This window comes from Heterodontus francisci, chromosome 16, assembly GCF_036365525.1.
Source record: "Heterodontus francisci isolate sHetFra1 chromosome 16, sHetFra1.hap1, whole genome shotgun sequence".
Lineage (NCBI taxonomy): Eukaryota > Metazoa > Chordata > Chondrichthyes > Heterodontiformes > Heterodontidae > Heterodontus > Heterodontus francisci.
In genome coordinates this window covers 19,818,578-19,844,653 of record NC_090386.1, presented here as the reverse complement: position 1 = coordinate 19,844,653, position 26,076 = coordinate 19,818,578, and the positions used below count along the sequence as shown (strand labels likewise).

The 26,076-nt window shown below is 46.1% G+C and overlaps 1 protein-coding gene and 1 non-coding gene across 3 annotated transcripts in view; one reads left to right on the top strand and one right to left on the bottom strand.

The window, feature by feature from the left end:
- Nucleotides 1-13,471: 13,471 nt before the first annotated feature.
- trnat-ugu (transfer RNA threonine (anticodon UGU)) lies at nucleotides 13,472-13,544 on the bottom strand. Its single transcript has one exon. It is a non-coding gene; the product is annotated as a tRNA-Thr (tRNA).
- A 395-nt stretch (nucleotides 13,545-13,939) lies between these two features.
- The window catches only part of LOC137377997 (ubiquitin-conjugating enzyme E2 C-like), a 141,914-nt gene continuing 129,777 nt past the window's right edge, over nucleotides 13,940-26,076 (top strand). The window contains exon 1 of one of the 2 annotated variants that reach the window (XM_068048027.1): nucleotides 13,940-14,070. In XM_068048027.1, coding sequence (XP_067904128.1) covers nucleotides 14,005-14,070 — 66 coding nt within the window. In that variant the 5' untranslated portion in view covers nucleotides 13,940-14,004. The remainder of the gene's footprint in view (nucleotides 14,071-26,076) is intronic. The other variant, XM_068048026.1, reaches the window with a different exon arrangement.

Here is a 26,076-nt window from a genome sequence, read left to right as displayed (position 1 = left end):
GGCATCAGGTGGCAGGACCATATCTCCAATGCAGAAGTCCTCGAGGCGGCCAACATCCCCAGCATATTCACCCTACAGGGCCAGCGGCGCTTGAAATGGCTTGGCCATGTGAGCCGCATGGAAGATGGCAGGATCCCCAAGGACGCATTGTACAGTGAGCTCGTCACTGGTATCAGACCCACCGGCCGTCCATGTCTCTGCTTTAAAGACGTCTGCAAACGCGACATGAAGTCCTGTGACATTGATCACAAGTCGTGGGAGTCAGTTGCCAGTGATCACCAGAACTGGCAGACAGCCATAAAGGCAGGGCTAAAGTGTGGCGAGTCGAAGAGACTTAGCAGTTGGCAGGAAAAAAGACAGAAGCGCAAGGAGAGAGCCAACTGTGTAACAACCCCAACAACCAATTTTATCTGCAGCACCTGTGGAAGAGTCTGTCACTCTAGAATTGGCCTTTATAGCCACTCCAGGCGCTGCTCCACAAACCACTGACCACCTCCAGGCGCTTACCCATTGTCTCTCGAGACAAGGAGGCCAAAGAAGAAGAAGAAGGTCCACTGTATCTCCAATATAAAACATTAGTGGCAGCCATTCGGAGCTCCTTTAGCTGCACTGTAAGGCTATTGTTCCAATGCACTCAATCAGAGAACCATTGTAGGCAGTCAGCCTAGCCATGATGGGTTGCACCATAGGTTCCCATTCCTTTAAGTACTGATCCCTTTAAGTTTCTTAAGTTTAATATTTCTTTAAGTACTGTCACTGAGCAGCTGCAGAGCATCCTGAAGGGACAGCCAGCAGTCGTGGTCCACATCGGAACCAATGACATAGGTAGAAAGAGGGATGTAGTCCTGCAGTCAGAATTTAGGGAGCTAGGTAAGAAATTAGCAAGTAGGACCTCAAAGGTAGTAATCTCTGGATTACTCCCAGTGCCACAAACTAGTGCGTATAGAAATATAAGGATAAGACAGATGAATGCGTGGCTGGAAAGATGGTGCAGGAGGGAGGGCTTTAGATTCCTGGGACATTGGGACCGGCTGTGGGGGAGATGGGACCTGTACAGGACAGACAGGTTGCACCTGAACAGAGCCAGGACTGAGTTCCTTGCGGGACGTTTTGCTAGTGCTGTTGGGGAGGGTTAAAACTAGTTTGGCAGGGGGATGGGGACCTGAGAGTAGACGCAGCTGAGACAAAATCAGAAAGTAAAATGAAAGGCGGAAAATTAATGGATGACTCTGGAAGACAGAGGAAAAGAAGGTTAGAAAATAAAAAAAAGAGTTTGGCAGTGCTCAAGGGTATCTATTTCAATGGAAGGAGTATAGCAAATAAAGCAGATGAGCTGAAGGCACAAATAGACACATGGCAGTATGATATCATAGCTATTACAGAAAAATGGCTTAAGGAGGGACAGGAATGGCAGCTCAGCGTTCCTGGTTACAGGGTTTTCAGATGCAATAGGGAGGTGGATAAGAAAGGAGGGGAATGGAAATTTTGGTCAAGGAAACTATTATAGCTGTGAGGAGTGATGATATGGCGTCATAGAGTCGTACAGCATAGAAACAGACCCTTCGGCCCACCGCGTCCGTGACGACCATAATGCCTATCTATACTAATCCCACCTGCCTGCATTAATTCCATATCCCTCTATGTCTTGCTCATTCAAGTACCTGTCCAGATGCCTCTTAATTGTTGCTACTGTTCCTGCCTCCACCATCTCCTCAGGCAGCTCATTCCAGATACCCACTATCCTTTGTGTGAAAAATTTACCCCTTTAAATCTCCTCCCTCTCACCTTACATCTATGCCCTCTAGTTGTAGTCACCCTTACCATGGGAAACAGACTCTGGCTATCTACCCTGTCTATGCCTCTCATAATTTTATATACCTCTATCATTTCCCCTCTCAGCCTCCTTTGCTCCAGGGAAAACAGCCTATCCAATCTCTCTTTATAAGTCAAGTCCTCCAAACCAGGCAATATCCTTGTGAATCTTTTCTGCACCCTCTCTAGCTTAATCACATCTTTCCTGTAGTGCGGCGACCAGAACTGCACACAGTACTCCAAATGCGGCCTAACCAACGTTATGTACAACTGTAACATGACGTCCCAACTCTTGTACTCAATTCCTCGGCCGATGAAGGCAAGCATGCCATAGGCCTTCTTCACCACCCTGTCTACCCGTGTTGCCACTTTCAGGGAACTATGTACTTGCACCCCAAGGTCTCTCTGCTCAACAACACTCCCCAGGGCCCTGCCATTCACTGTATATGTCCTGCCCTGGTTTAACTTCTCAAAATGCATCACTTCACACTTGCCTGCGTTAAATTCCATTTGCCAATCCCTTGCCCACTTTCCCAGTTTATCTATATCCTGTTGTAACCTTAGACAACCTTCTTCACTGTGCACTATACCACCAATTTTGGTGTCATCTGCAAACTTACTAATCATGCCCCCTACATTCACATCCAAGTCATTAATATACATGACAAACAACAGAGGGCCCAGCACTGATCCCTACGTCACACCACAGGTCACCGGCCTCCAATCTGAAAAACAACTCTTCACTACCACCCTCTGCCTCCTATCACCAAGCCAATTCTGTATCCAATTTGCTAGCTCACCCTGGATCCCATGTGTTCGAACCTTCCGGACCAGCCTACCATGTGGGACTTTGTCAAAGGCCTTGCTAAAGTCCATGTAGACAACGTCCATCACCCTGCCCTCGTCAATCCTCTTGGTCACCTCCTCAAAAAACTCCATCAAATTCATGAGACATGATTTCCCACGCACAAAGCCATGCTGACTATCCCTAATCAGATCTTATGTTGGAAGGTTCGTCAAATTAGGTCATATGGATTGAGCTAAGGAACAAAAAAGGGGCAATCACACTGCTGGGAGTGTACTATAGACCCCCCAAACAGTCAGAGGGAGATAGAAGAGCAGATATGTAGGCAAATCTCTGAGAAGTGCAAGAACAATAGGGCAGTAATAGTAGGGAATTTTAATTACCCCAATATTAATTGGGATAGTTTTAGTGTGAAAGGAACTGAGGGAGCAGAATTCTTAAAGTGCATACAGGAGGACTTTTTTGGCCGGTATGTAGCAGGTCCAACAAGAGAGGGCACAGTTTTAGACTTAGTTTTAGGAAATGAAGATGGGCAGGCGGAAGGCGTGGCAGTGGGAGAGCATTTTAGTGGTAGCGATCATAATTCAGTCAGTTTTAACATAATTATGGAAAAAGACAGAGATAGAATAGGAGTTAGAGTTCTCAATTGGGGCAAGGCCAATTTTACTAAACTGAGGTGTGATTTAGCGAAAGTGGACAGGAAACAGCTACTTGAAGGTAAATCAGTGTCAGAACAGTGGGAGGCATTCAAAGGGGAGATTCAAGGGGTTCAGGTTAATCATGTTTCCACAAAGAAAAAAGGTGAGGCAGCCAAATCGCGAGGCCCATGGATGTCAAGGAGCCTACAGAGTAAGATAAGGCAGAAAAAGAAAGCTTATGTCTGACACCGAGAACTCAATACTACAGAAAGCTGAGAGGAGTATGCGAAGAGAAGGGGTGAAATCAAAAGGGAAATTAGGAAAGCACAGTGAGGGCATAATGGCAAGCAAAATCAAGGTGAACCCAAAGATGTTTTAACAATACATTAAGAATAAGAGGGTAACCAAGGAGAGAGTAGGGCCCATAAAAGACCAAAAAGGTAACCTATGCGGAGGAGTGGAAGATATTGGTATGGTTCTTAATGAATACTTTGCATCTGTCTTCACAAAAGTGGGCGATAATGCAGATATTGTAGTTAAGGAGGAAGAGTGTGAGGTACTGGATGTGATAAACATAGGGAGAGTGGAAGTATTAATGGGATTAGCATCCTTGAAAGTTGATAAATCACTACGGCCAGCTGAAATATATACTAGGCTGTTAAAAGAAGCAAGAGAGGAAATAGCAGAGGATCTGACCATCATTTTCCAGTCCTCACTGGATACAGGTGTGGTGCCGGAGGATTGGAGAATTACTAACATTGTACCTCTGTTTAAAAAGGGAGCGAAGGATAAACCGAATAATTACAGGCCAGTCAGTCTAACCTCAGTAATGGGAAAATTATTGGAATCTATTCTGAGAGACAGGATAAACTTTCATTTAGAAAGTGACAAATTAATCAAGGATAGCATGAGTTAAGGGAAGATCTTGTTTGACCAACTTGGTTGAATTTTTTGAAGAAGTAACAAGGAAGTTAGATGAGGATAGTGCAGTTGAACTGGTCTACATGGATGTTAGCAAGGCTTTTGACAAGGACCCATATGGCAGACTGGTTAAAAAAATAAAATCTCATGGGATCCAGGGAAATGCAGCAAGGTGGATACAAAATTGGCTCAGTGGCAGGAAACAAAGGGTAATTATTGACAGCTGTTTTAGCAACTGGAGGGCTGTTTCCAGTGGCATTCCGCAGGGCTCAGTACTGGGTCCTCTGCTTTCTGTGGTGTATATTAACGATTTGGACATAAATGTAGGGGGCATGATTAAGAAGTTTGCGGATGCCCCAAAGATTGCCCGTGTGGTAGATAGTGAGGAGGATAGCTGTAGGCTGCGGGAAGATATTGATGGTCTGGTCAGATGGGCAGAAAAGTGGCAAATGGAATTCAACTTGGAGAAGTGTGAGGTGATGCATTTGGGGAGGTCAAACAAGGCAAAGAAATACACGATAAATGGGAAATTACTGAGAAGTGTAAAGGAAGTGAGGGACCTTGGAGTGAATATCCACAGATCCCTGAAGGTAGCAGGACAGGTCGATAAGGTGGTTAAGAAGGCATATGGAATCCATTCCTTTATTAGCCGAGGTATAGAATATAAGAGCAGGGAGGTTATGCTGGAACTGTTATAATTCATTGGTTAGGCCACAACTTGAGTATTGTGTGCAGTTCTGGTCACCTCATTACAGAAAGGATGTAATTGCACTAGACGGGGTACAGAGGAGATTTACGAGGATGTTGCCAGGACTGGAAAAATGCAGCTATGAGGAAAGATTGGATAGGCTGGGGTTGTTCTCCTTGGAACAGAGAAAGCTGAGGAGAGATCTTATTGAAATGTACAAAAAGTTTGAGCAGCCTGGATAGAGTGGAGGTGAAGGGCCTAGTCACCTTAGCAGAGAGGTTTGTGACGAGGGGGCATAGATTTTTTTTTTATTCGTTCATGGAATGTGGGCATCGCTGGCCAGGCCAGCATTTATTGCCCATCCCTAATTGCCCTTGAGAAGGTGGTGGTGAGCTGCCTTCTTGAACCACTGCAGTCCATGTGGGGTAGGTACACCCACAGTGCTAGCAGTTAAATACAACTGAGTGGCTTGCTAGGCCATTTCAGAGGGCATGTAAGAGTCAACCACATTGCTGTGGGTCTGGAGTCACATGTAGGCCAGACCAGGTAAGGACAGCAGATTTCCTTCCCTAAAGGACATTAGTGAATCAGATGGATTTTTACAACAATTGACAAGGGTTTCATAGCCTTCTTTAGAAAAGCTTTTTTTTAAATTCCAGATTTATTAATTGAATTCAATTTCCAACTTCTGCTGTGGTGGGATTTGAACCCATGTCCCCAGAGCAATACCCTGGGTCTCTGGGTTACTAGTCCAGTGACAATACCACTCCGCCACTGCCTCCCCATGTGGTGGGGGTCTGGAACTCACTGTCTGAAAGGGTAGTTGAGGCAGAGACCCTCAACTCATTCAAAAGGAGTCAAGTGCCGTAAGCTGCAGGGCTACGGACCAAACGCTGGAAGGTGGGATTAGAATAGGTGGATTATTTTGCGGCCAGTACAGACACGATGGGCCAAGTGGCCTCTTTCTGTGCCTTAAACTTTCTATGATTCAATGATCTGTTGCAGATCCTCATTGGCCAGTGCAATCTTGATAGCTTTTGATAGCTTCTTTCTCTGGTTCGCTCACTTCTTGATCCAGGAAAAGCATTTCCATTCGTTGTCGAAACAGTTTAAATTCAGATGCTATGTCCAACACTTTCCAATCTATAACTGGATATCTGAAAGCCATTGCCTTAATGATCCTGCTTTTTTATATATAAATATCAGACTTTTCTACAGGTTTTCTTTTCCACAGGCACCCTTCCTTTTTTCTTGTTTAGGCAGATTCGTTTTCAGCAAGTCTGCCCCTTTAAGAGTGAGATGCTACATCTTTTTTAAAAGAGAGAGAGCAGCTCTTTGTTTACACAGCTGTTTGATTTTTTTTTCACTCAGAGAGCTGGGGTTTTTTAAACTGAGAACTTTTTTTTGCAGAGGGTTGACTTGCAGTGCTGGCAGTTGGCACAACTAGGCTTTCTCACTATGCTTGGACCTCCGGGAAAATATCTTACCTGCATCTACTCTGTGTCAGGCAAACCGCCGCCCCACCCCCCACCTGCCAAGACTGAGGCACACATTACTTTGCCACATGAACATTAAAATTTAAAATTGCAAGCCCCTGACTGGAAAAACATTTGCATGGTAATAGATAAGTGTTGGAACAAGGGACAAAGGACCATGCCCTGACCCATTCAACCAACAATGGACTTTTGATTACCAGACGTTGAAGGTGGGGGGAGCTAGAATTCCAGGTTGACTGCTAAGATAGCAGAATCCACCAACAAAGAAGAAGTGGTCAGACCAGTTTTAGTTACATGACTAGCTGGCTGCTGAGATTTGAACTTCCAACAAGACTGTTTGAAAATCAGTAAGCTGTGTGCTCATGGACTGAGAACATCTCCTCTCCTGTCTGCCTGCTCATCTCTCAGGGAACTGAATCTTGTGAAAACAGATGAACCTCAAAGAGAGAAAGGTCTCCTACGTGAACAAGGTTTAAGAATACTGGGCCCCAACGAAAAGCAAGACTACCCACAATCAAGTGATCTCAAAGCACAGTAAACAAGAAACTCTTCAGAAATTGCCTCAAACCCTTCCCTACTATACTTTCCTCTCCTCTTTTCTTTCCTTATTTGCATGTGTGTATCGCGTGTGCATGCTAGCATTGGCATGACATATATCTGAAGGCGTGAACCGTACGAGAGTTTAAGTTTAAGGTTTAATAAATTTCATCTTTCTTCTTTAAAACAAAGAAAGCCTGTGTGTGCTCATTGCTTTGCTTTATAATTGGAAAGTTGTAAACAAGGATTCACAAGGGGGAGCTCAAAACACAGTGTGTTTAAAATTAGACCGGGTGAAGACAGTAAAAGACCCATAGACACCTTTCACACCTGGGCATAATAGAAATTTGGGTGCTAGCGCCTGGATTTTACAAACAAGTGAAATTGGAAGTGGGAAGCCAAATTGTTCCCAATCAAAAAAAGAGCAAGATTTTAATACAGGTTTTCTTGTGGTTGTGTGTGATTGAATACTAACATGTCAGCAACTGAAGCTAGTAGCTCTCCAAGCCAGGGTGAAGTAACTTGGGATAAGTTAAAAGCACTGTCTATGGAGGAGTTGAGGAAAATGGCTGAGCAGTGTGGGATCACAGTACGTGGCAAAGCTAGGAAGTCTGAACTCCTAAGACTGGTAGCCAACCATTTTTCCCTTGATTCTGAAGAAGCAGAAGCAGTGTTAGAAGCAGACCCAGACAGGGTATTGTTAGCAAAGATACAACTGAAACAAAGGAAACTTGAATTTGAGGAAAGAAAAAAAGAGAGCGAGAGGAAGGAGAGGGAGAAAGAGAGAGCCTACCAAAAGGAACGTGAAGAAAATGAAAGGCAGGAGAGAGAGAAAGACAAGAGAAGGAATGAGAGAGAGAGGACAGAGAGAAAGAAAGACAGGAGAAGGAAAGAGAGAGAGAGGAGAGAGAGAGAGAAAGACTACCCCAGAAAGAATCCATAGAGAGGGAGCTGAGGCGGCTTGAGTTAACTAGGAGGCGACTAAGTAACCCTGGTGAAAGCGTAGCCAATATGGAGGAGCAGAATTCAGGGCTGGGTACAAAATTGCTAAAACTCGCTCAATTAATTCCAAAATTCAATGAGGAAGGTGAGGAAGCATTACTTGTGTCTTTCGAGAAACTGGCAAGGCAACTGAAATGGGCAGCTGAGACCTGGTATCTCTTAATGCAAAGCAAACTAGCCAGAAAAGCCCATGAGGTTTATTCCTTGTTGCCAGATGAGAGTTCATCAAATTATGAACTGACCAAAAGTGCTATCCTCAGGGCACATGAATTAGTACCCGAAGCCTATCACCAAAAGTTTAGAACCCTCAAACAGCAAGCCAATCAAACTTATCTGGAGTTTGAAAGAATTAAGCAGCTGGCTTTTGACCAGTGGCTGAGGGCTTTAAAAATACAGCTCCATTATGAGAATCTCAGAGAAGTAATTCTGTTAGAGGAATTTAAAAACTCTCTCCCTTTCTCAATAAAGACCCATGCAGAGGAGCAGCGGGTTCAGAGAGCCCGGCAAGTGGCCGTTCTGGCCGATGAGTTTGCTTTAATTTATAAGTCAGTTTCCTAAGGGAGAAACTTTCCTAATCATTCCCACAAATCCAAAAAGGACAAAGGGTGGGTAAATCAAGGATAGTAGTGGGAAGTTGTGTGCGGAATCAGAGGAGATAGGGGAAGCGTTAAATGAATATTTTTCGTCAGTATTTACAGTAGAGAAAGAAAATGTTGCCGAGGAGATTACTGAGATACAGCCTACTAGGCTAGATGGGATTGAGGTTCACAAGGAGGAGGTGTTAGCAATTTTGGAAAGAGTGAAAATAGATAAGTCCCCTGGGCCAGATGGGATTTATCCTAGGATTCTCTGGGAAGCCAGGGAGGAGATTGCAGAGCCGTTGTTGTTGATCTTTATGTCGTCATTGTCGACAGGAGTAGTGCCGGAAGACTGGAGGATAGCAAATGTTGTCCCCTTGTTCAAGAAGGGGAGTAGAGACAGCCCTGGTAATTATAGACCTGTGAGCCTTACTTCGGTTGTGGGTAAAATGTTGGAAAAGGTTATAAGAGATAGGATTTATAATCATCTTGAAAAGAATAAGTTCATTTGCGATAGTCAGCACGGTTTTGTGAAAGGTAGGTCGTGCCTCACAAACCTTATTGAGTTTTTCGAGAACGTGACCAAACAGGTGGATGAGGGTAAAGCCGTGGATGTGGTGTATATGGATTTCAGTAAGGCGTTTGATAAGGTTCCCCACGGTAGGCTATTGCAGAAAATACGGAAGTATGGGGTTGAAGGTGATTTAGAGCTTTGGATCAGAAATTGGCTAGCTGAAAGAAGACAGAGGGTGGTGGTTGATGGCAAATGTTCATCCTGGAGTTTAGTTACTAGTGGTGTACCGCAAGGTTCTGTTTTGGGGCCACTGCTGTTTGTCATTTTTATAAATGACCTGGATGAGGGTGTAGAAGGGTGGGTTAGTAAATTTGCGGATGACATGAAGGTCGGTGGAGTTGTGGATAGTGTCGAAGGGTGTTGTAGGGTACAGAGGGACATAGATAGGCTGCAGAGCTGGGCTGAGAGATGGCAAATGGAGTTTAATGCGGAGAAGTGTGAGGTGATTCACTTTGGAAGGAGTAACAGCAATGCAGAGTACTGGGCTAATGGGAAGATTCTTGGTAGTGTAGATGAGCAGAGAGATCTTGGTGTCCAGGTACATAAATCCCTGAAAGTTGTTACCCAGGTTAATAGGGCTGTTAAGAAGGCATATGGTGTGTTAGCTTTTATTAGTAGGGGGATCGAGTTTCGGAGCCACGAGGTCATGATGCAGCTGTACAAAACTCTGGTGAGGCCGCACCTTGAGTATTGCGTGCAGTTCTGGTCACCGCATTATAGGAAGGATGTGGAAGCTTTGGAAAGGGTGCAGAGGAGATTTACTAGGATGTTGCCTGGTATGGAGGGAAGGTCTTACGAGGAAAGGCTGAGGGACTTGGGGTTGTTTTCGTTAGAGAGAAGGAGGAGGAGAGGTGACTTAATAGAGACATACAAGATAATCAGAGGATTAGATAGGGTGGATAGTGAGAGTCTTTTTCCTCGGATGATGATGGCAAACACGAGGGGACATAGCTTTAAGTTGAGGGGTGAAAGATATAGGACAGATGTCAGAGGTAGTTTCTTTACGCAGAGAGTAGTAGGGGCGTGGAACGCCCTGCCTGCAACAGTAGTAGACTCGCCAACTTTAAGGGCATTTAAGTGGTCATTGGATAGACATATGGATGAAAATGGAATAGTGTAGGTCAGATGGTCGGCGCAACATCGAGGGCCAAAGGGCCTGTACTGCGCTGTAATGTTCTAATTCTAATTCTAATTCTAAGTGATAGAAGCCCAGGCAGTGCTGGGAGAGAAAGGAAAGCAGGAGACACAGGAGGTCCTCCTCTAGCCAAAAAGAAAGGTGCTGTGAGCAAGAGTGAGTCCCGGAGACCTGTGTGTTTCCATTGTAATAAGGCAGGACATTTAAAAGCTGACTGCTGGAAACTAAAAGGAAAAATGGTAGGGTTAATCAGGGCACACCTGCTCAGTGCAGATGGGACCCTGATGGAAAACACAGAACAAGCTGTGTCTTTAACTGCAGTAAGAGTGCAACCCAGGAAGCTTACTATGGCCAGTGCAGGAAAGGTTAATAGGATTCCTGAAGGTTATCAGGGTTTTGTGTTTGAAGGGAAAGTAACCCCATATCCCTCGAGTGGGGCAGTAAGCCCAGAGTAAATCTCAGGGACACAGGTGTCACTAGATTCCTTTTACTGGGAAAAGGCCTGACCTTTCCCCCAGAGTGCAGTGAACACCAGAATGGTGGTGAATGGTATTGGAGGGCAGTGTATGTCTGTACCTGTACACCAGGTGCACCTGGAATGCGACCTAGTTTCAGGACCAGTCACTGTAGGGATTGTCCCTCATTTTCCTGTGGATGGGGTTGACCTGCTCCTAGATAATGATCTGGCGGGGGTGAAGGTGATAGGGCCCTCAGTAGTGAAAGAAAGACTGCAGGAGGTCAGAGAGACAGGGCAGTGGCAGGCGACGGTCCCCTGCAGTTTCCCTGAATGTGTAGTGGATCAGGCCATGATCAAACCAGCTCCCCCCAGAGGAGACTGAATTAACACTGCAGGCAGATGACGGACAGTGAAGACAAACACAAAGTAATCATTTACCTTCTCTGCCATTTCTCTTTTCCCCATTACAAATTCTCCTGACTCTGCCCGTAATGGACCCACATTTATCTTAGCCAAATGGTCCTTTTTTAATACCTATGGAAGTTTTTACAGTCCGTTTTTCTGTTTTTTGCTGGATTGCATTCATATTCTATTCTCCCTTTCTTAAGCAGTTCCTTTGTCTTCCTTTGCTGCATTCTAAAATCCTCCCAATCCTCAGGTTTACTACAATTTCTGGCAACTTTATAGACCTTTTCTTTTAATCTTATATAATCCTTAATTTCTTTTGTTAGCCACAGTTTACTGACATTTCTTTTGGGGTTTTTGTGCCTTGAAGGAATGTATAGTTGCTGTAAACTATGTAATAATTCTTTAAAGACTATCCATTGCCTATGTACTGTCATATCTTTAATGTATTTTCCCAATCCACCTCAGCCAATTTGCCCCTCATACCTTCATAATTTCCTTTTTTCAAATGTAACACCTTGGCTTCAGATTGAACTACCTCACTTTCAAACATAAAATTCTATGATATTATGGTCACTCATCCCTAAAGGTTCTTTTACAACAAGATTATTAATTAGCCCATTCTCATTACATAAAATTAGATCTAAAATAGCCTGGTCTCTAGTCAGTTCCTCAATTTACTGCTCTAGAAAACCATCCCTACCACACTCCATAAACCCGTCCTCCACAGCATTAGTGTTCATTAGGTTTACCCAATCTATTTGCAGTTTGAAGTCACCCATGATTACTGTATTACCCATGCTACATGCTTCTCTAATCTCCTGATGAATACCATGCCTCACACTACCACTACTGTTTGGTGGACTAGAGTCTGTCACTCTAGAATTGGCCTTTATAGCCACTCCAGGCGCTGCTTGACAAACCACTGACCACCTCTAGGCGCTTACCCATTGTCTCTCGAGACAAGGAGGCCAAAGAACAGGGTAAGTTAAAGCAGAAAAAGAAAACTTATGACAATCACAAAAATCTTAATACTTTAGAAAGCCGAGAGGAGTATAGAAAGTGCGGGTTGAAGGAAAAAAGGAAGTTAGAAAAGCAAAGAGAGGACATGAAAAATTATTAGCAGGTAAAGTAAAGGAAAACCCAAAGATGTTTTATCAGTACATAAAGAGCAAGAGGATAACTAAGGAAAGTGTACGGCTTATCAGAGATGTACAAGGGAACTTATGTGTGGATGCAGATGTGGTCAGGGTTCTGAATGAGTTTTTTTGTCTCTGTATTCACAAAGGAGAGGGTTGATGTAGACATTGTAGCTAAAGAGGAGGACTGTGAAATATTAGATACGATAAGCATAATGAGAGAGGAAGTACCAGAGGGTCTGACATCCTTGAAAGTGGATAAATCGCCAGGGCCGAATGGATTGCATCCCAGGTTGTTAAAGGAAGCCAGGGAGGAAATATCGGATGCGCTGAGGATCATCGTCAAATCCTCACTAGATACAGGCGAGGTATCAGACGAATGGCCTCCTTCTGTGCCATAATTTTTCTATGGTTCTATTACCTGCTGCTCCTGCAGGTTAACTTTTTGTATGAGGGATGTATGACGATATCGGAAAATAAATTGCAAAGATTGTGTATTTTAGTGGGAGACTTTAACTAACCCAGTACAAATTTGGAGTCCACGTTGGTAAAGGTAATCTAGTACTGTTATGTGACTCAGTGTAACTGGCAAAGGGAAATCAGTACTCATTTTGACCTGCATATGTATGTGTAAAGGGTCCCTGGGTGACAATGTGGTGGGTGTGAGGAGGTGTGCACAATTTGGCATTTCAGACCACCAGCGAGACCTTTCCTGCTCTCTTTCTGCCTCCTTCATCCCTTCCCTGTCTCTATATCCCTTCACATTTTCACAGAAATAAAACGGACACATTGAACAGGTCAGTGTGAGACATCAGCCCTAGTTTACTAGGCCAGTGCTCTAATATCTACATTATAAACCAGCTCACATCCAACTGGACAGTCTGGCCCACAGAAGTGTCAGCTGGGACCAGTACTGTAGGAGAAGGCAGGAGCACAAACTGTTTCCCTTCCTCAGTCTCTATACACATTTGTGCCTGAACCTCCCTACTCTCTAACCCTCCAGACCTCCCCTTCCTTCTCTCCCTATTATCTTACTTGCTCTCTCCATCCCCCTCCTGTTGCTCTCTGTTACTCCATCTCGACATCTCAAGCCTGTCCTCCCTCTGCTCTCCATCCCATTCTCTCTCCCCTCTCCCTCGAGTCTCCCCTTCCTTCATCGCTCTTTAGGACATCCCATTTCCTTTATTATACTCTCCTGCTCCATTTTACATCTACCATCTCCCTCTGAACTCCCTTTCACATCACAGAGAAATAAAACAGATTTTGATGCTAAAACTCCAGGAAAGGCCCCAGCGAGATTTGAACTCGCGACCCCTGGTTTACAAGACCAGTGCTCTAACCCCTGAGCTATGGAGCCACCACAGTTACAACTTGGAAACGCGGCCTAAAGAAGGCGAGGAGGCGGTTGAACGGGAATTCCGGACCGGAGCGCCAGGGGGCAGCACCGCCCAATGGCGCCTCTTCGAGACCGCGGCGATACTGCGATCAGGGGGATGGAGAGCGGGAGGACTTTTCCTTTGAGTTGTGAACCGAGGCAGGCTCACTGCAGCGGCTTCTTTAATCGATAGAAACGAGCCGCCATTGGCACCCTACACACGGAACCCTCTCCCCTGCCCCACACTAAGCTGCAGGAACGCCCACCCCGCACAAACATGGTAGCTTGAGACACCAGAAGCAGCTTTTGCGCCCCACAAAAAGATGGCGTCGGTGCCACTTCCGGGGGGCGGTGGACGCCGTTGCGGCTTTTCCCTGGAAGTGACGCCGAGTGATTTCCGCTGGGAGCTGAGAGTCTGGCGGCGAGTCGAGGTCCGGTTACCATGGGAACGAGTGGAGAGGGTAGTAGTCCGGCCGGCGGCCTGCCGGAGCCCGAGCAGACTGGCACGGTAAGGAGTAGGGCTCCAAGACCCAGCTTATTTCCGGTTAACTGCGCCCCGGAAACAGCGCAGCTCTGCCTGGATAAAGGACACTGGGCGGGCCCCTGTAGCTGTCGGCCGGGGGGAGGGGAGGGGAGGGTGATGATAATAATAATAATGGATGGTCTAGGTTTCTGTGGGGGTCATCTGTGGGTTCGGGGAGGAAGGTGTCAGGGGATGGTGAGGGTCTCTGTACATAAGATAGGAGCAGGATTCCGCCCCTCGAGCCTGCTCTGCCATTCAGTAAGATAATGGCTGATCTGATTGTGGCTTTAACTCCACTTTCCTGCCTGCCTTTCATGACCCTTGCAGATCAAAAATTTGTCTAACTCAGTCTCCACTGCTCTCTGGGGAAGAGAATTGCAAAGGTTAATGACCCTCTGAGAGGGGAAGTTCCTCCTTGTCTCCGCCTTAAATGGGAGACCCATTATTCTAAAACGGTGCCCCTATTTCTAGATTTCCCCCATGAGGGGAAACATCCTCTTGGCATCTACTCTGTCAAGCCCTGTCAGAATCTTAAGTGTTTCACCTCTCGTTCTTCTAAATCCCAGTGAACCTGCTCAATGTTTTCTCAAAAGGCAACCCCTAACATTCCCAGGAATCAGCCTAGTGAACCTTCTCTGAAGTGTCTCCAGTGCAAGTATATCCCTCCTTAAATAAGTACACTCGGTGTGGTCTCACCAATGCCCTGTACAGTTGTAGCAAAACTTCCCTATGTTTATACTCAATCCCCTTTGCAATAAAGGCTAACATTCCATTTGCCTTCCTAATTTTTTGTTGCTCCTGCAGGTTAACTTTTTGTACGAGGGATGTACGAGGATACCCAGATCCCTTTGTACGGCAGCGTTCTGCAGTCTCTCTTCCTTTAAATAATCTTTTTTATTCTTCCCACCAAAGTGAACAACCTCACATTTTCCCACATTATACCCCATCTGCCAAATTTTTGCCCACTCACTCAACCTGTCTATATCCCTTTGCTGACTCTTTGTGTCCTCCTCACAACTTGTTTCCCTACCTATCTGTATCACCAACAAGTTTGGCTACAATATACTCTCCCTTCATCAAGTCATTAATATAGATTGTAAATAGTTGAGGCCTCAGCACTGATCTTTGTGACACTTCACTAGTTACAGTTTGCCAACTTGAAAGTGCCCCATTTATCCTGACTCTCTGTTTCCTGTGAGTTAGCCAATCCTTTATCCATGCTAATGTATTACCCCTAATACCATGAGCTCTTATTTTGTACAGTAATCTTTTATGTGGCACCTTATTGAATGCCTTTTGAAAATCCAAACTCACGACATCTACTGGTTCCCCTTTATCCACCATGCTTGTTACATCCTCAAAGAACTCTAATAAATTTGTCAGAAACTATTTCTCTTTTACAAAACCATGTTGACTCTGCCTGGTTGCATTATGATTTTCTAAATGTCCCGCTACTACTTCCTTAAATAATGGATTCTAGCATTTTCCCAATGACAGATGTAAGGCTAACTGGCCTGTAGTATCCTGCTTTTTGTCTCCTTTCTTAAATAGGTGTTACATTTGTGGTTTTCCAATTCGCTGGGACCTTTCCAGAACCTAGGAAATTTTGGAAGATTACAACCAAAACATCCACTATTACTGCAGCCACTTCTTTTAAGACCCAAGGATACAGACTATCAGATCCAGGGGACTTGTCAGCCTTTAGTCCTATTAGTGTTCTTCGTACTTTTTCTCTAGTGATAGTGACTGTTTTAAGTTACTCCCTCCATTTTACCTCCATTTATGCTTTTCTGCTATTGGGCTATTTTTTTGTGTCTTCCATGAAGACAGATTCAAAATACTCAAAATGACTTGTTTAGTAGGCGGCACAGTGGCGCAGTGGTTAGCACCGCAGCTTCACAACTCCAGCGACCCGGGTTCAATTCTGGGTACTGCCTGTGTGGAGTTTGCAAGTTCTCCCTGTGTCTGCGTGGGTTTCCTCCGGGTGCTCCGGTTTCCTCCCACATGCCAAAGACTTGCAGGTTGATAGGTTAATTGGCCATTATAAATTGCCCCTAGTATAGGTAGGTGGTAGGGAAATATAGGGACAGGTGGGGATGTGGTAGGAATATGGGATTGGTGTAGGATTAGTATAAAAATGGGTGGTTGATGGTCGGCACAGACTCGGTGGGCCGAAGGGCCTGTTTCAGTGCTGTATCTCTAAACTAAACTTTGTATTTCCTTGTTTCCCATTATTAATTCCCCACCTCTAAGGAACCTATGTTTACTTTAGCTACTCTTACTTTTTATTTACTTGTAGAAGCTCTTACTATCTGTTTTTATATTTCTTACTAGTTTACTCTCGTTCTCTATTTTCTCCCTTTTTTTAAGTCATCACTTGCTGGTTTCTAAATTTTTCCCAATCTTCTGGCCTACCACTAATCTTCACAGCATTGTATGCCTTTTCTTTCAATTTGACAACATCCTTAATTTCCTTAGTTAGGTGCAACCTTCTCATAAAGTCTTTCTTTCTCAGTGGAATATGTCTTTGCTGAGAGTTATGAAATATTTTCTTAAATGTCTGCCACTGCTTATCTGTTGTTACCTTTTAACCTATTTCCAACTCTGTCTTTATACCTTTGCAATTGCCTTTATTTAAGTTTAAGCCACTAGTTTCAGACCCAAGTTTCTCTTCCTCAAACTGAATCTGAAATTCATTTTGTTATGATCACTCTTTCCTAGAGGATCCTTTATTATGAGATCAAAAGTTAATCCTGTCTCACTGTACATTACCAGGTCTAAAGTAGCCTGTTCCCTGGTTAGTTACAGAACACATTGTTCTAAGAAGCTGTCCCAAATATACTCCATGAACTCATCCTCAAGGCTATCTTTACCAATTTGATTTGCCCAATCGATATGAAGTGTGTGGGAGTGAGAGGGTTGTCTGGGGATGAGCTTTGAGGTGAGTGTCTGTGGGGGTGACAGGGGTATCTTGGGAGTGAGGGGTTAGGTGTCGGTGGGTGATGAAAGCACTTCTTACACATGGTAGGTGGCGTGCGGCAAGGTTTGTGGCGGGTGGCGCATGGCCCGGTTTGCGGTGGGTGGCGAGCGGTGTGTAGTAGATGGGCACTGTGGTGTTTGAAGAGCGGTATTAGTGCAGTGAGGTGTTCAGTGTCAGGGTGGGGATCTGTACACATATCTCTGCTTATTTTTGGTTCTCTGAATCAACATACTGCAGCAAAAAAAAATCACATTGAAGGTAAATACTCAGCATTAAAGCCTGGTTACCCGAGCCGAACCCGACTAGATGTGTCGGGTTCGGGTCGGGTTGAAACTCTGAGTCCAGTATTCAAGCTTGGGTCGGGTTCAGCTGGTCACTGCTTCCGGGAAGTCACAGGATCAGGCTTACTCATGATTCCCCACAACTTCAGCTGCAGGAATAGCCTGCTGCCGGAACGGATGAAGGCGATTTGTGTCGTGTCAGGACGGGTTGGGCGCGAGAAAAAAATGAAAGAGCTCGGGTTGGCTGTGGGCGGGTCAGGCCCTGGTCGTGTTTTAATTTTATACCCGAGCCAGGCTTTAATCATCATTGCATCAGTTTGAGACTTTAATCCAGCACCTGTGGCTGATCTGATCAGCCCTTGGCACCGCACCCTGCTTTCTGCAACTTGCAATGCTCTCCCGATTCTGAGGATAAACAATGTAATAGTACAGCAGGGTTTTTTTTTGCAGTACATCCCCAATGCTGCTGTGACCCTAGTAACTGTGCTATCTTACTGAACGAGTGTGTGTGCGTGAAAAACATTTGAAATGATGTTGGATGTACACAAAAAAAACGCTTGTTAAAAAAAATTCCTCCAGCCAGAATCAACAAACTGGGAGCAGAGCAGCAGAGCTGGGATTTGGCATCCATTTTCCATTTGACAGGTGAGCCTGCTCCATTCTGACCAATGGCTTGGTTTTAAAATTCCTCTCTGTGTTCTATTCCCTCCATGGCCTCAGCCCTCCATAGCTCTGTAATCTCCTGCAGCCCTAAAACCCTCTGAGATATGTGCATTCCTCCAATTCTGGCAACCACTCCGTCATTGGCCGTCATACCTTGAGCTGTCTTGGCCCTAAGCTCTGGAATTCTCCCCCTAAATGTCTCTGCCTCTACCTCTCTTTCCTCCTTTAAGTTGCCCTTTAATACCTACCTCTTTGGCCAAGCTTTTAATCATTCCTCTAATGTCTGCTTATCTGATTCACTGTCAAATTTTGTTTGAAAATGCTCCTGTGAAGTGTCTTGAGATATTTTACTACACTAAAGGTGCTATATAAATGCAAGTCGTTACCGTTTATTCACCCACTACAGCAGAAAACTTGTCACAGGAAAGCTTTACATCTCATGGCCCCCTCCCCTACTTAGTACGGAGTGACGATCAACGTCACACAGTGGAGTCTTGACCATACCCTCAATCTGAAATAAAAACAAAATGCTGGAAATACTCAGCAGGTCTGGCAGCACCTGTGGAGAGAGAAACAGAGTTAACGTTTCAGGTCTGTGGCCTTTCGTCAGAACCCAATTGTCCACAAACCTGAAATGTTAACTCTTGTTTCTGTCTCCACAGATGCTACCAGACCTGCTGAGGATTTCCAACACTTTGTTTTTCCTACAGATTTCCAGCATTTGCAGTATTTTGCTTTTTGTCTCCATCTGAAAGATACGTGAATGTTTTAAATATGAATTAAATGTATCTGCTTCTGGTGACATCATTGCAACAGAGTAATATTCTCTCATGCATGTTTGTGCAGTGCTTTGAGGTTGTCTCTGCATTAGTTCAAGCCCCATTCCAGGTTGGCACTGCAGTACGGCACTGCAGTACAGCACTGAAGAAGTGTTACAACAACAATTTGTATTTACATAGCATCCTTAACATACTAAAACATCCCAAGGAGCTTAGCAGTAGTTTTATCAAACAAAATTTAACACTGAACCACATAAGGAGATTCTACGGCAGCTAACTAAAAGCTTGTTCAAAGAGGGAGGTTTTAAGGAGTGTCTTGGAGGAGGAGAAATAGAGACCTTTAGGGAGGGAGTTCCAGAGCTTAGAGCCTAGGCAGCTGAAGGCATGGCCACCAATGGTGGAGTGATTAAAATCAGGATCCATAAGATGCCAGGATTATTAAACTGAGCTCCTGAGTTCTTCTTTCCTGCAGCACTTTTTTCACGAGCTGATTTGAGTTTAATCCAGACTGTGCATTTTAAAGTATATGGCTGGGTACATTGTGCTGCTAGGTGTTTCCCCTCCTTACCAGGGAGCGAGGGATAGACCAAATAATTACAGGCCAGTCAGTCTAACCTCAGTAGTGGGCAAATTATTGCAGTCTATTCTGAGAGACAGGATAAACTGTCACTTAGAAAGGCACAGGTTAATCAAGGATAGTCAGCATGGATTTGTTAAAGGAAGATCTTGTTTGCCCAACTTGATGGAATTTTTTGAAGAAATAACAAGGAAGATAGATGAGAGTAGTGCAGTTGATGTAGTCTACATGGATTTTAGCAAGGCTTTTGACAAGGTCCCACATGGCAGACTGGTTAAAAAAATGAAATCCCATGGGATCCAGGGAAATGCAGCAAGGTGGATACAAAATTGGCTGCATGGCAGGAAACAAAGGGTAATTGTTGATGGGTGTTTTAGTGACTATATTTAGGTGAGCACTTGAAACACCATAGCATGCAAGGCTATGGGCCCAGTGCTGGAAAATGGGATTAGAATAGGTAGGTGCTTGATGGCCAGCACAGGCATGATGGGCCGAAGGGCCTGTTTCTGTGCTGTATGACTCTATGACTGGAGGGCTGTTTCCAGTGGCGTTCCGCAGGGCTCAGTACTGGGTTCCCTGCTTTTTGTGGTGTATATTAACGATTTGGACGTAAATGTAGGGGGCATGATCAAGAAGTTTGCGGACGACACAAAGATTGGCCGTGTGGTAGATAGTGAGGAGGATAGCTGTAGGCTGCAGGAAGATATTGATCTGGTCAAATGGGCAGAAAAGCAGCAAATGGAATTCAACTTGAAGTGTCAGGTGATGCATTTGGGGAGGTCAAACAAGGCAAAGGAATACACGATTAATGGGAAAATACTGAGAAGTGTAGAGGAAGTGAGGGAGCTTGGAGTGAATGTCCACAGCTCCCTGAAGGTAGGAGGATAGGTCGATAAGGTGGTGTTAAGAAGGCATATGGAAACCTTTACTTTATTAGCCAACGTATAGAATACAAGAGCAGGGAGGTTATGCTGAAATTGTATAACCCATTGGTTAGACCACAACTTGAGTACTGTGTGCAGTTCTGGTCACATTACAGAAAGAATGTAATTGCACTAGACAGGGTACAGAGGAGATTTACGAGGATGTTGCCAGGACTGGAAAAATGCAGCTATGTGGAAAGATTGAATAGGCTGGGGTTGTTCTCCTTGGAACAGAGTAGGCTGAGGGGAGATCTGATTGAAATGTATAACATTTTGAGGGGCCTGGATAGAGTGGAGGTGAAGGGTCTATTCACCTTAGCCGAGAGGTCAGTGACGAGGGAGCTTAGATTTAAAATGATTGGTATAAAAATTAGAGGGGAGATGAGGGAAAAACCTCTCACCCAGAGGGTGGTGATGGTCTGGAACTCACTGTCTGAAAGGGTAGTTGAGGCAGAAATCCTCAACTCATTCAAAAGGAGTCTGGATATGGACCTCAAGTGCTGTAATCTGCAGGACGACGAACGAAATGCTGGAAGGTGGGATTAGAATAGGTGGATCGTTTTTCAGCCGGCGCAGACACGATGAGCCAAGTGGCCTCTTTCTGTGCCTTAAACTATCTATGATTCAAACTGTACGAGTGCCAGCTACCTTCTGGTACTTCATTCAAGTGTCCTTTCATCGTCTGTAAGCTGAGACTGTGAGCAGTGAAGGGCTATAAGACCAGGGAGTGCGTCACAGCCTCATCCTGTCTTTGCTCAGTTCCTACATTCATGCATTTTCTAGCAAGAGTCACTGGACAGTGATTGGCAGTGGTAAACAGTTTCTGCACTCCAGGCTAAGCATGCAATGAGCAGTATCAGTATTCAAACAATTGGCATTTTGCTGCGATCAACTCACTCAGCACCACTGGGATTGGAATGTAGGTTGTTACTGATCTGTGTGGCTGTGGATGGCAGTGAATCATTACTATCTACAGGTGGAACCAGTATCTTGTATCAATGATCTAGATATGCACACTAGGTCCTAGCATTTTTTTTTTCACTTTCTGCTCATCAAATTGAGGGATATTAGTGCAGGGAAATGTAACACTTTCCAGTTTAGGCAGCCAGTGTCAGCATCAAACACTCTCAGGCCAGGTACAGCACGGGGAGCTGGAGGCGAAAGTGACCACTCGGCTGGGGCGCTGGACAGGACTGCTCCGAGTGCTTTCCTACAGGGGCCGAGCGCTGGTCATAAACCAGCCTCGATGCTGTGGTACCAGTTGGTCACTTTGACCCCAACCCCTGCATTTGCCACCAAGATCCAGAAGAAGCTCGTCGATTTCTTCTGGGGCAAGAGGGAACACTGGGTCTCTGCCGCGGTTCTGAGTCTCCCGATTGAGGAGGGCGGCCAGTCGTTGGTGTGCGTCCGCACCCAGGCTGCGACTCTCCGCCTTTGAACCCTGCAAAGATACCTGTACGTCGAGCGTCCTCCCAGATGTTGTGTGCTGGCGACATATTTTTTCTACCAGGGGCTCAGCCTTCAAGACGACACGCAGCTCCTGGCAGAGAACGTTAGCCGTGCCTCTCTGATGGAGTTGCTTGTCTTTTACCTGGATCTATTCCGAGTCTGGAACATGGTCGCCTCCAGTCAGGGCGCTCCCCCGCTTGGCTGTCTGGGCAGCTGGCTCTGGGGACGGACCGACGGGCGGAGGAGTAGCCGAAGCCCTTGGGATGCCCCACACTGCGGATGGCGAGGGGGCTCGGGAGTAGGAAGTGCTCCCGGCCGAGCTGACACCCGCTCGGCCGGAACAGCTCATCGGACCCAGGCCCCGAAACCCTCCTCAGGAGCCAGTCCCACACAACCCGAGCCGCTTCTCGGAAATGCGTTCCATACCGTTCCACGGGCTGCTCCTGCACGCTGTCCACTTCCTCGCCCTCGTCTTCCACCTGGACGTGCCATGGTGCCTGTGTTGCCATCTGGCGGCGAGGGGCAACCCCGGTGGAGGTCTCTCTATGTGGGAGTCCTCCCACTTTACGTCAGGGACTTGGGGTGGAGGGTGCTGCACAGGACAGTCCCGTGCAATAAACTTTTAAGTAGGTTCATGGACTCCCAGGTTGCCTATAATTTCTGCGGTCTGGACAAGTCCATGTTCCATGTTTATATGGAATGTGCGAGGTTGCAGTCCCTGTTTGAGTATTTGAAGGGGTTGCTCCTCAAGTTTGGTTGCATTTCAGCTCCATGCTCCTGATCTTTGGGAACTGGAAGACAGGACTGTGAAATCTGAAGTAAGGTGCTCCAACCACCGAAGCACAACAACATCCTCGCAGCTCATCTCTCCCTTCCAACACTCGGCTGTCTATCCTCTCCTCTCCTTGTCCTTTTCCTTTGCACACCTATTCTCCTCTACCCCCACCCCTCCCATCATATTGCTTTAGTTTAAAAACTGTTAGTTTATTTCTTAAGGCTGGGCGTGGCTCTGCAACCCCATAGCAAGTCCCTCTTCACCGGTGGCAGGGCCTTCTCGCACGTATGCTGCTGCGGCTACTGCAGCTGTTGCTTCGTCACTGTTTGCACCAATAACATCAAAGCATGGGGTCAAGAGCTACGTCCATCCGAACATGACGATAGAGGTATGTGTTAAGGCCATGACCGAGGTTGTCGGCACTTTGGTCATTATTGCAGCCTCTAAAATGTACGGGAAGGCAGTGTTTTTCCTGAAGACCGAGCGGGCGGTGTCCCTGGCTCTGAGCAAGGGGCTCACCGTGGGCGGGACCTTTCTCCAGTGGACCCCCTGTAGGCCACTGCACAACGAATCATTTTGTCAAATGTTCCACCCTTCATTCCTGGTGAGCTCCTCCTTCTCCACCTGCACCATCTGGGGGAAGTAAAGACTGGGCTCACCCCAGTCCCGCTCGGTCTTCGGCAGAACAGCCTCTGGCACGTGCGCTCTTTCCGTCGCCAGCTATTCATGCAGCTGGCGCGGGAGGAGGTTACAGCGGGCTATTTCAATGTAGAGTTGCAGGGGATGGCCTACCGCGTCTTCTCGACCTTGGACGGGGCACGGTGCCATTTCTGCAAGGGGATGGGGCATGTTCGTAAGAACTGCCCCAACCTCCCGTCTGCCAACTCCACCTCGGCAGCCCAGGGTGGCGCCGCTGCACCTCCTCTCACCGCCCCCTACACCTCCACCAGATACCATTTTCACGGCCTCCAGTGGGGAGGGGGGTGCCCGTCCAACTGGAAGGAAGGCGCGGAGGAAAAATAAACATCGAGAGGCATGTCCCCTGGACATCGTGACACAACCCGAGTCTGAGCTCAACCCAAGGCCCGCTCCCGGGGAATCCATCTGCCCCAGGGCTGGGCTCAGGCCCAGGGTAACCAGGCAAAAGGTGGGTGCGGAGGCAGAGGCCCCTGATGACGTAGAAGTCCGTACCCCTCCTGAAATAAGAGGAGGAGATATCCCTCCTCTGAAGAAGGCCCTGAACCACGGGGTCCATCTCCTGGCGTGGGTCCTCAGGCTCCCCCTGCCACCAACATGATCAGGGCCTCGAGCCATGGATGGGAGCCCTCCACCCCTCGGAACGGAGGTGCGGGAGATGCCCCTGTGATCTTGTCAACTCCTGAGGTGGGGGGCCTGCCATTGGTAGGATTTCCAGAGTCGGGCACTTCCATCTCCCCTGGACCGCTGATTGGCCTGGGGACGGAGGTGGAGGGGGGTCCTGAACTGCTGGTACCCACAGGCTCCAGTTCCATCCTAGAACCCAGAGAGGACTCCTCCGCCATCGATCCTGGGGGTGGGATCATGACGAAGGCGGGACCAGTTGGCACGTCCACCCCACAGTGTGTGGTGGGTGTGTTGGCCACTGGCAGTGACGACCCGGAGGAGGATGGGGTTTCGGTGTAGGGCGCGGAGGACGACCTTGATTCCATTGCCAGTGAGGTGGTGGAGTCCCTCGTGCCTCCCACCGAGTCTCCTCTCATCCCCACAGGGGGTAACTCACCTCCTGACTCCCTAAAGCCTGGCCACCATCTACAAGACACAAGTCAGGAGTGTGATGGAGCACTGTCCACTTGCTTGGATGGGTGCAGCTTGGATGGGTGCAGAAGTTAATTACCATCCAGGACAAAGCAGCTGCTTGATTGGCACCCCACTAACCACCTTCAACATTCATTCCTTCTACCACTGACGCACAGCGGCAGCAGTGTGTACCATCTATAAGATGCACTACAGCAACTCCCCAAGGCTCCTTCGACAGCACCTTCCAAACCAGCGACCTCTAGGTCAAGGGCAGCAGATACGTGAGAGCACCACCACCTGCAAGTTCCCCTCCAAGCCACGCACCGTCCTGACTTGGAACTATATCGTCATTCCTTCACTACTCAGAATCCTGGAACTCCCTTCCTAACAGAACTGTGGGTGTATCTACACCACATGGACTGCAGCGGTTCAAGAAAGCAGCTCACCATCACCTTTTCAAGGGCAATTAGGGATGGGCAATAAGTGCTGGCCGAGCCAGTGATGCCCACATCCCGTGAAAAAAATATCTAGTGGCACAAACAGAAATAAATGGTTTAGATTTAATTGCCATTACAGAGACATGGCTACAAGGTGACCAAGGTTGGGAAATAAATATTCCAGGTTTCGCAGTATTTTAATGACTTAAAGACATTAGTGAGAAAAGACCTTGGTTCAGAAGATTATGAAGTACGATCAGTAAGGATGGAGATTAGAAATAGCAAGAATCCAAAAACTCTGGTGGGAGTAGTTTATAGGCCCCCTAACGGTAGATATATAATTGGAGAGAACATTAAACAAGAGATTATTGGAGCTTGTAACAAAGGCAATGTAGTAATTGTGGGGATTTTAATCTTCATATAGACTGAACCAATCAAATTGGCAAGGTTGGTCTAGATAATAAGTTTCTGGAATATTTTCTTGGTAGTTTCCTGGAGCAGTAAGTTGTGGAACCAACTAGGGATAAAGCTGTTTTAATCTCAATGTAGAGTGAGGCAGGATTAATTAGTAATCTCATAGTAAAAGGTTCACTGGGAAATAGTGATCATAGTACGATTGAATTCCATGTTAAGTTTGAAAGTGACGTACTTCAATCTTCAAGCCAATTATATAGGAATGAGGAGAGAGTTGGTTCAGGTTCATTGGGTAACTAGACTAAAAGGTATGGCAGTATATATACAAAAGAAAACATTTCAAGAAACAATTCAAAATGTTCAACAAAAATACACTCCATTGAAAAATAAAATCTCAGCAAGAAGGATCCATCCGTGGCTTACTCAGGAAGTTAAGGATAGTATTAGATTGAAAGAAGAGGCTTGTAATGTTGCAGAGAATAGTAGCAAGTCTGAGGATTGGGAGTGTTTTAAAAACCAGGAAAGGGCCACTAAAAAGTTGATAAAAAGGGAAAAAAATAGAATACAAGAGTAAACCAGCTAGTGGATATTAAAACAGATTGTAAGAGCTTTTATATAAAAAGGAAGAGAGTAGCTAAAGTAAATGTTGGTCCCTTGGAAGCATAGACAGGAGAAATTACGATGGGGAAATGGCAGAGACTTTGAACAAGTTCTCCCTGTGTTTGCGTGGGTTTCCTCCGGGTGCTCCGGTTTCCTCCCACCGCCAAAAGACTTGCAGGTGATAGGTAAATTGGCTGTTACAAATTGCCCCTAGTGTAGGTAGGTGGTAGGGCATATGGGATTACTGTAGGGTTAGTATAAATGGGTGGTTGTTGGTCGGCACAGACTCGGTGGGCTGAAGGGCCTGTTTCAGTGCTGTATCTCTAAATAAAAATAA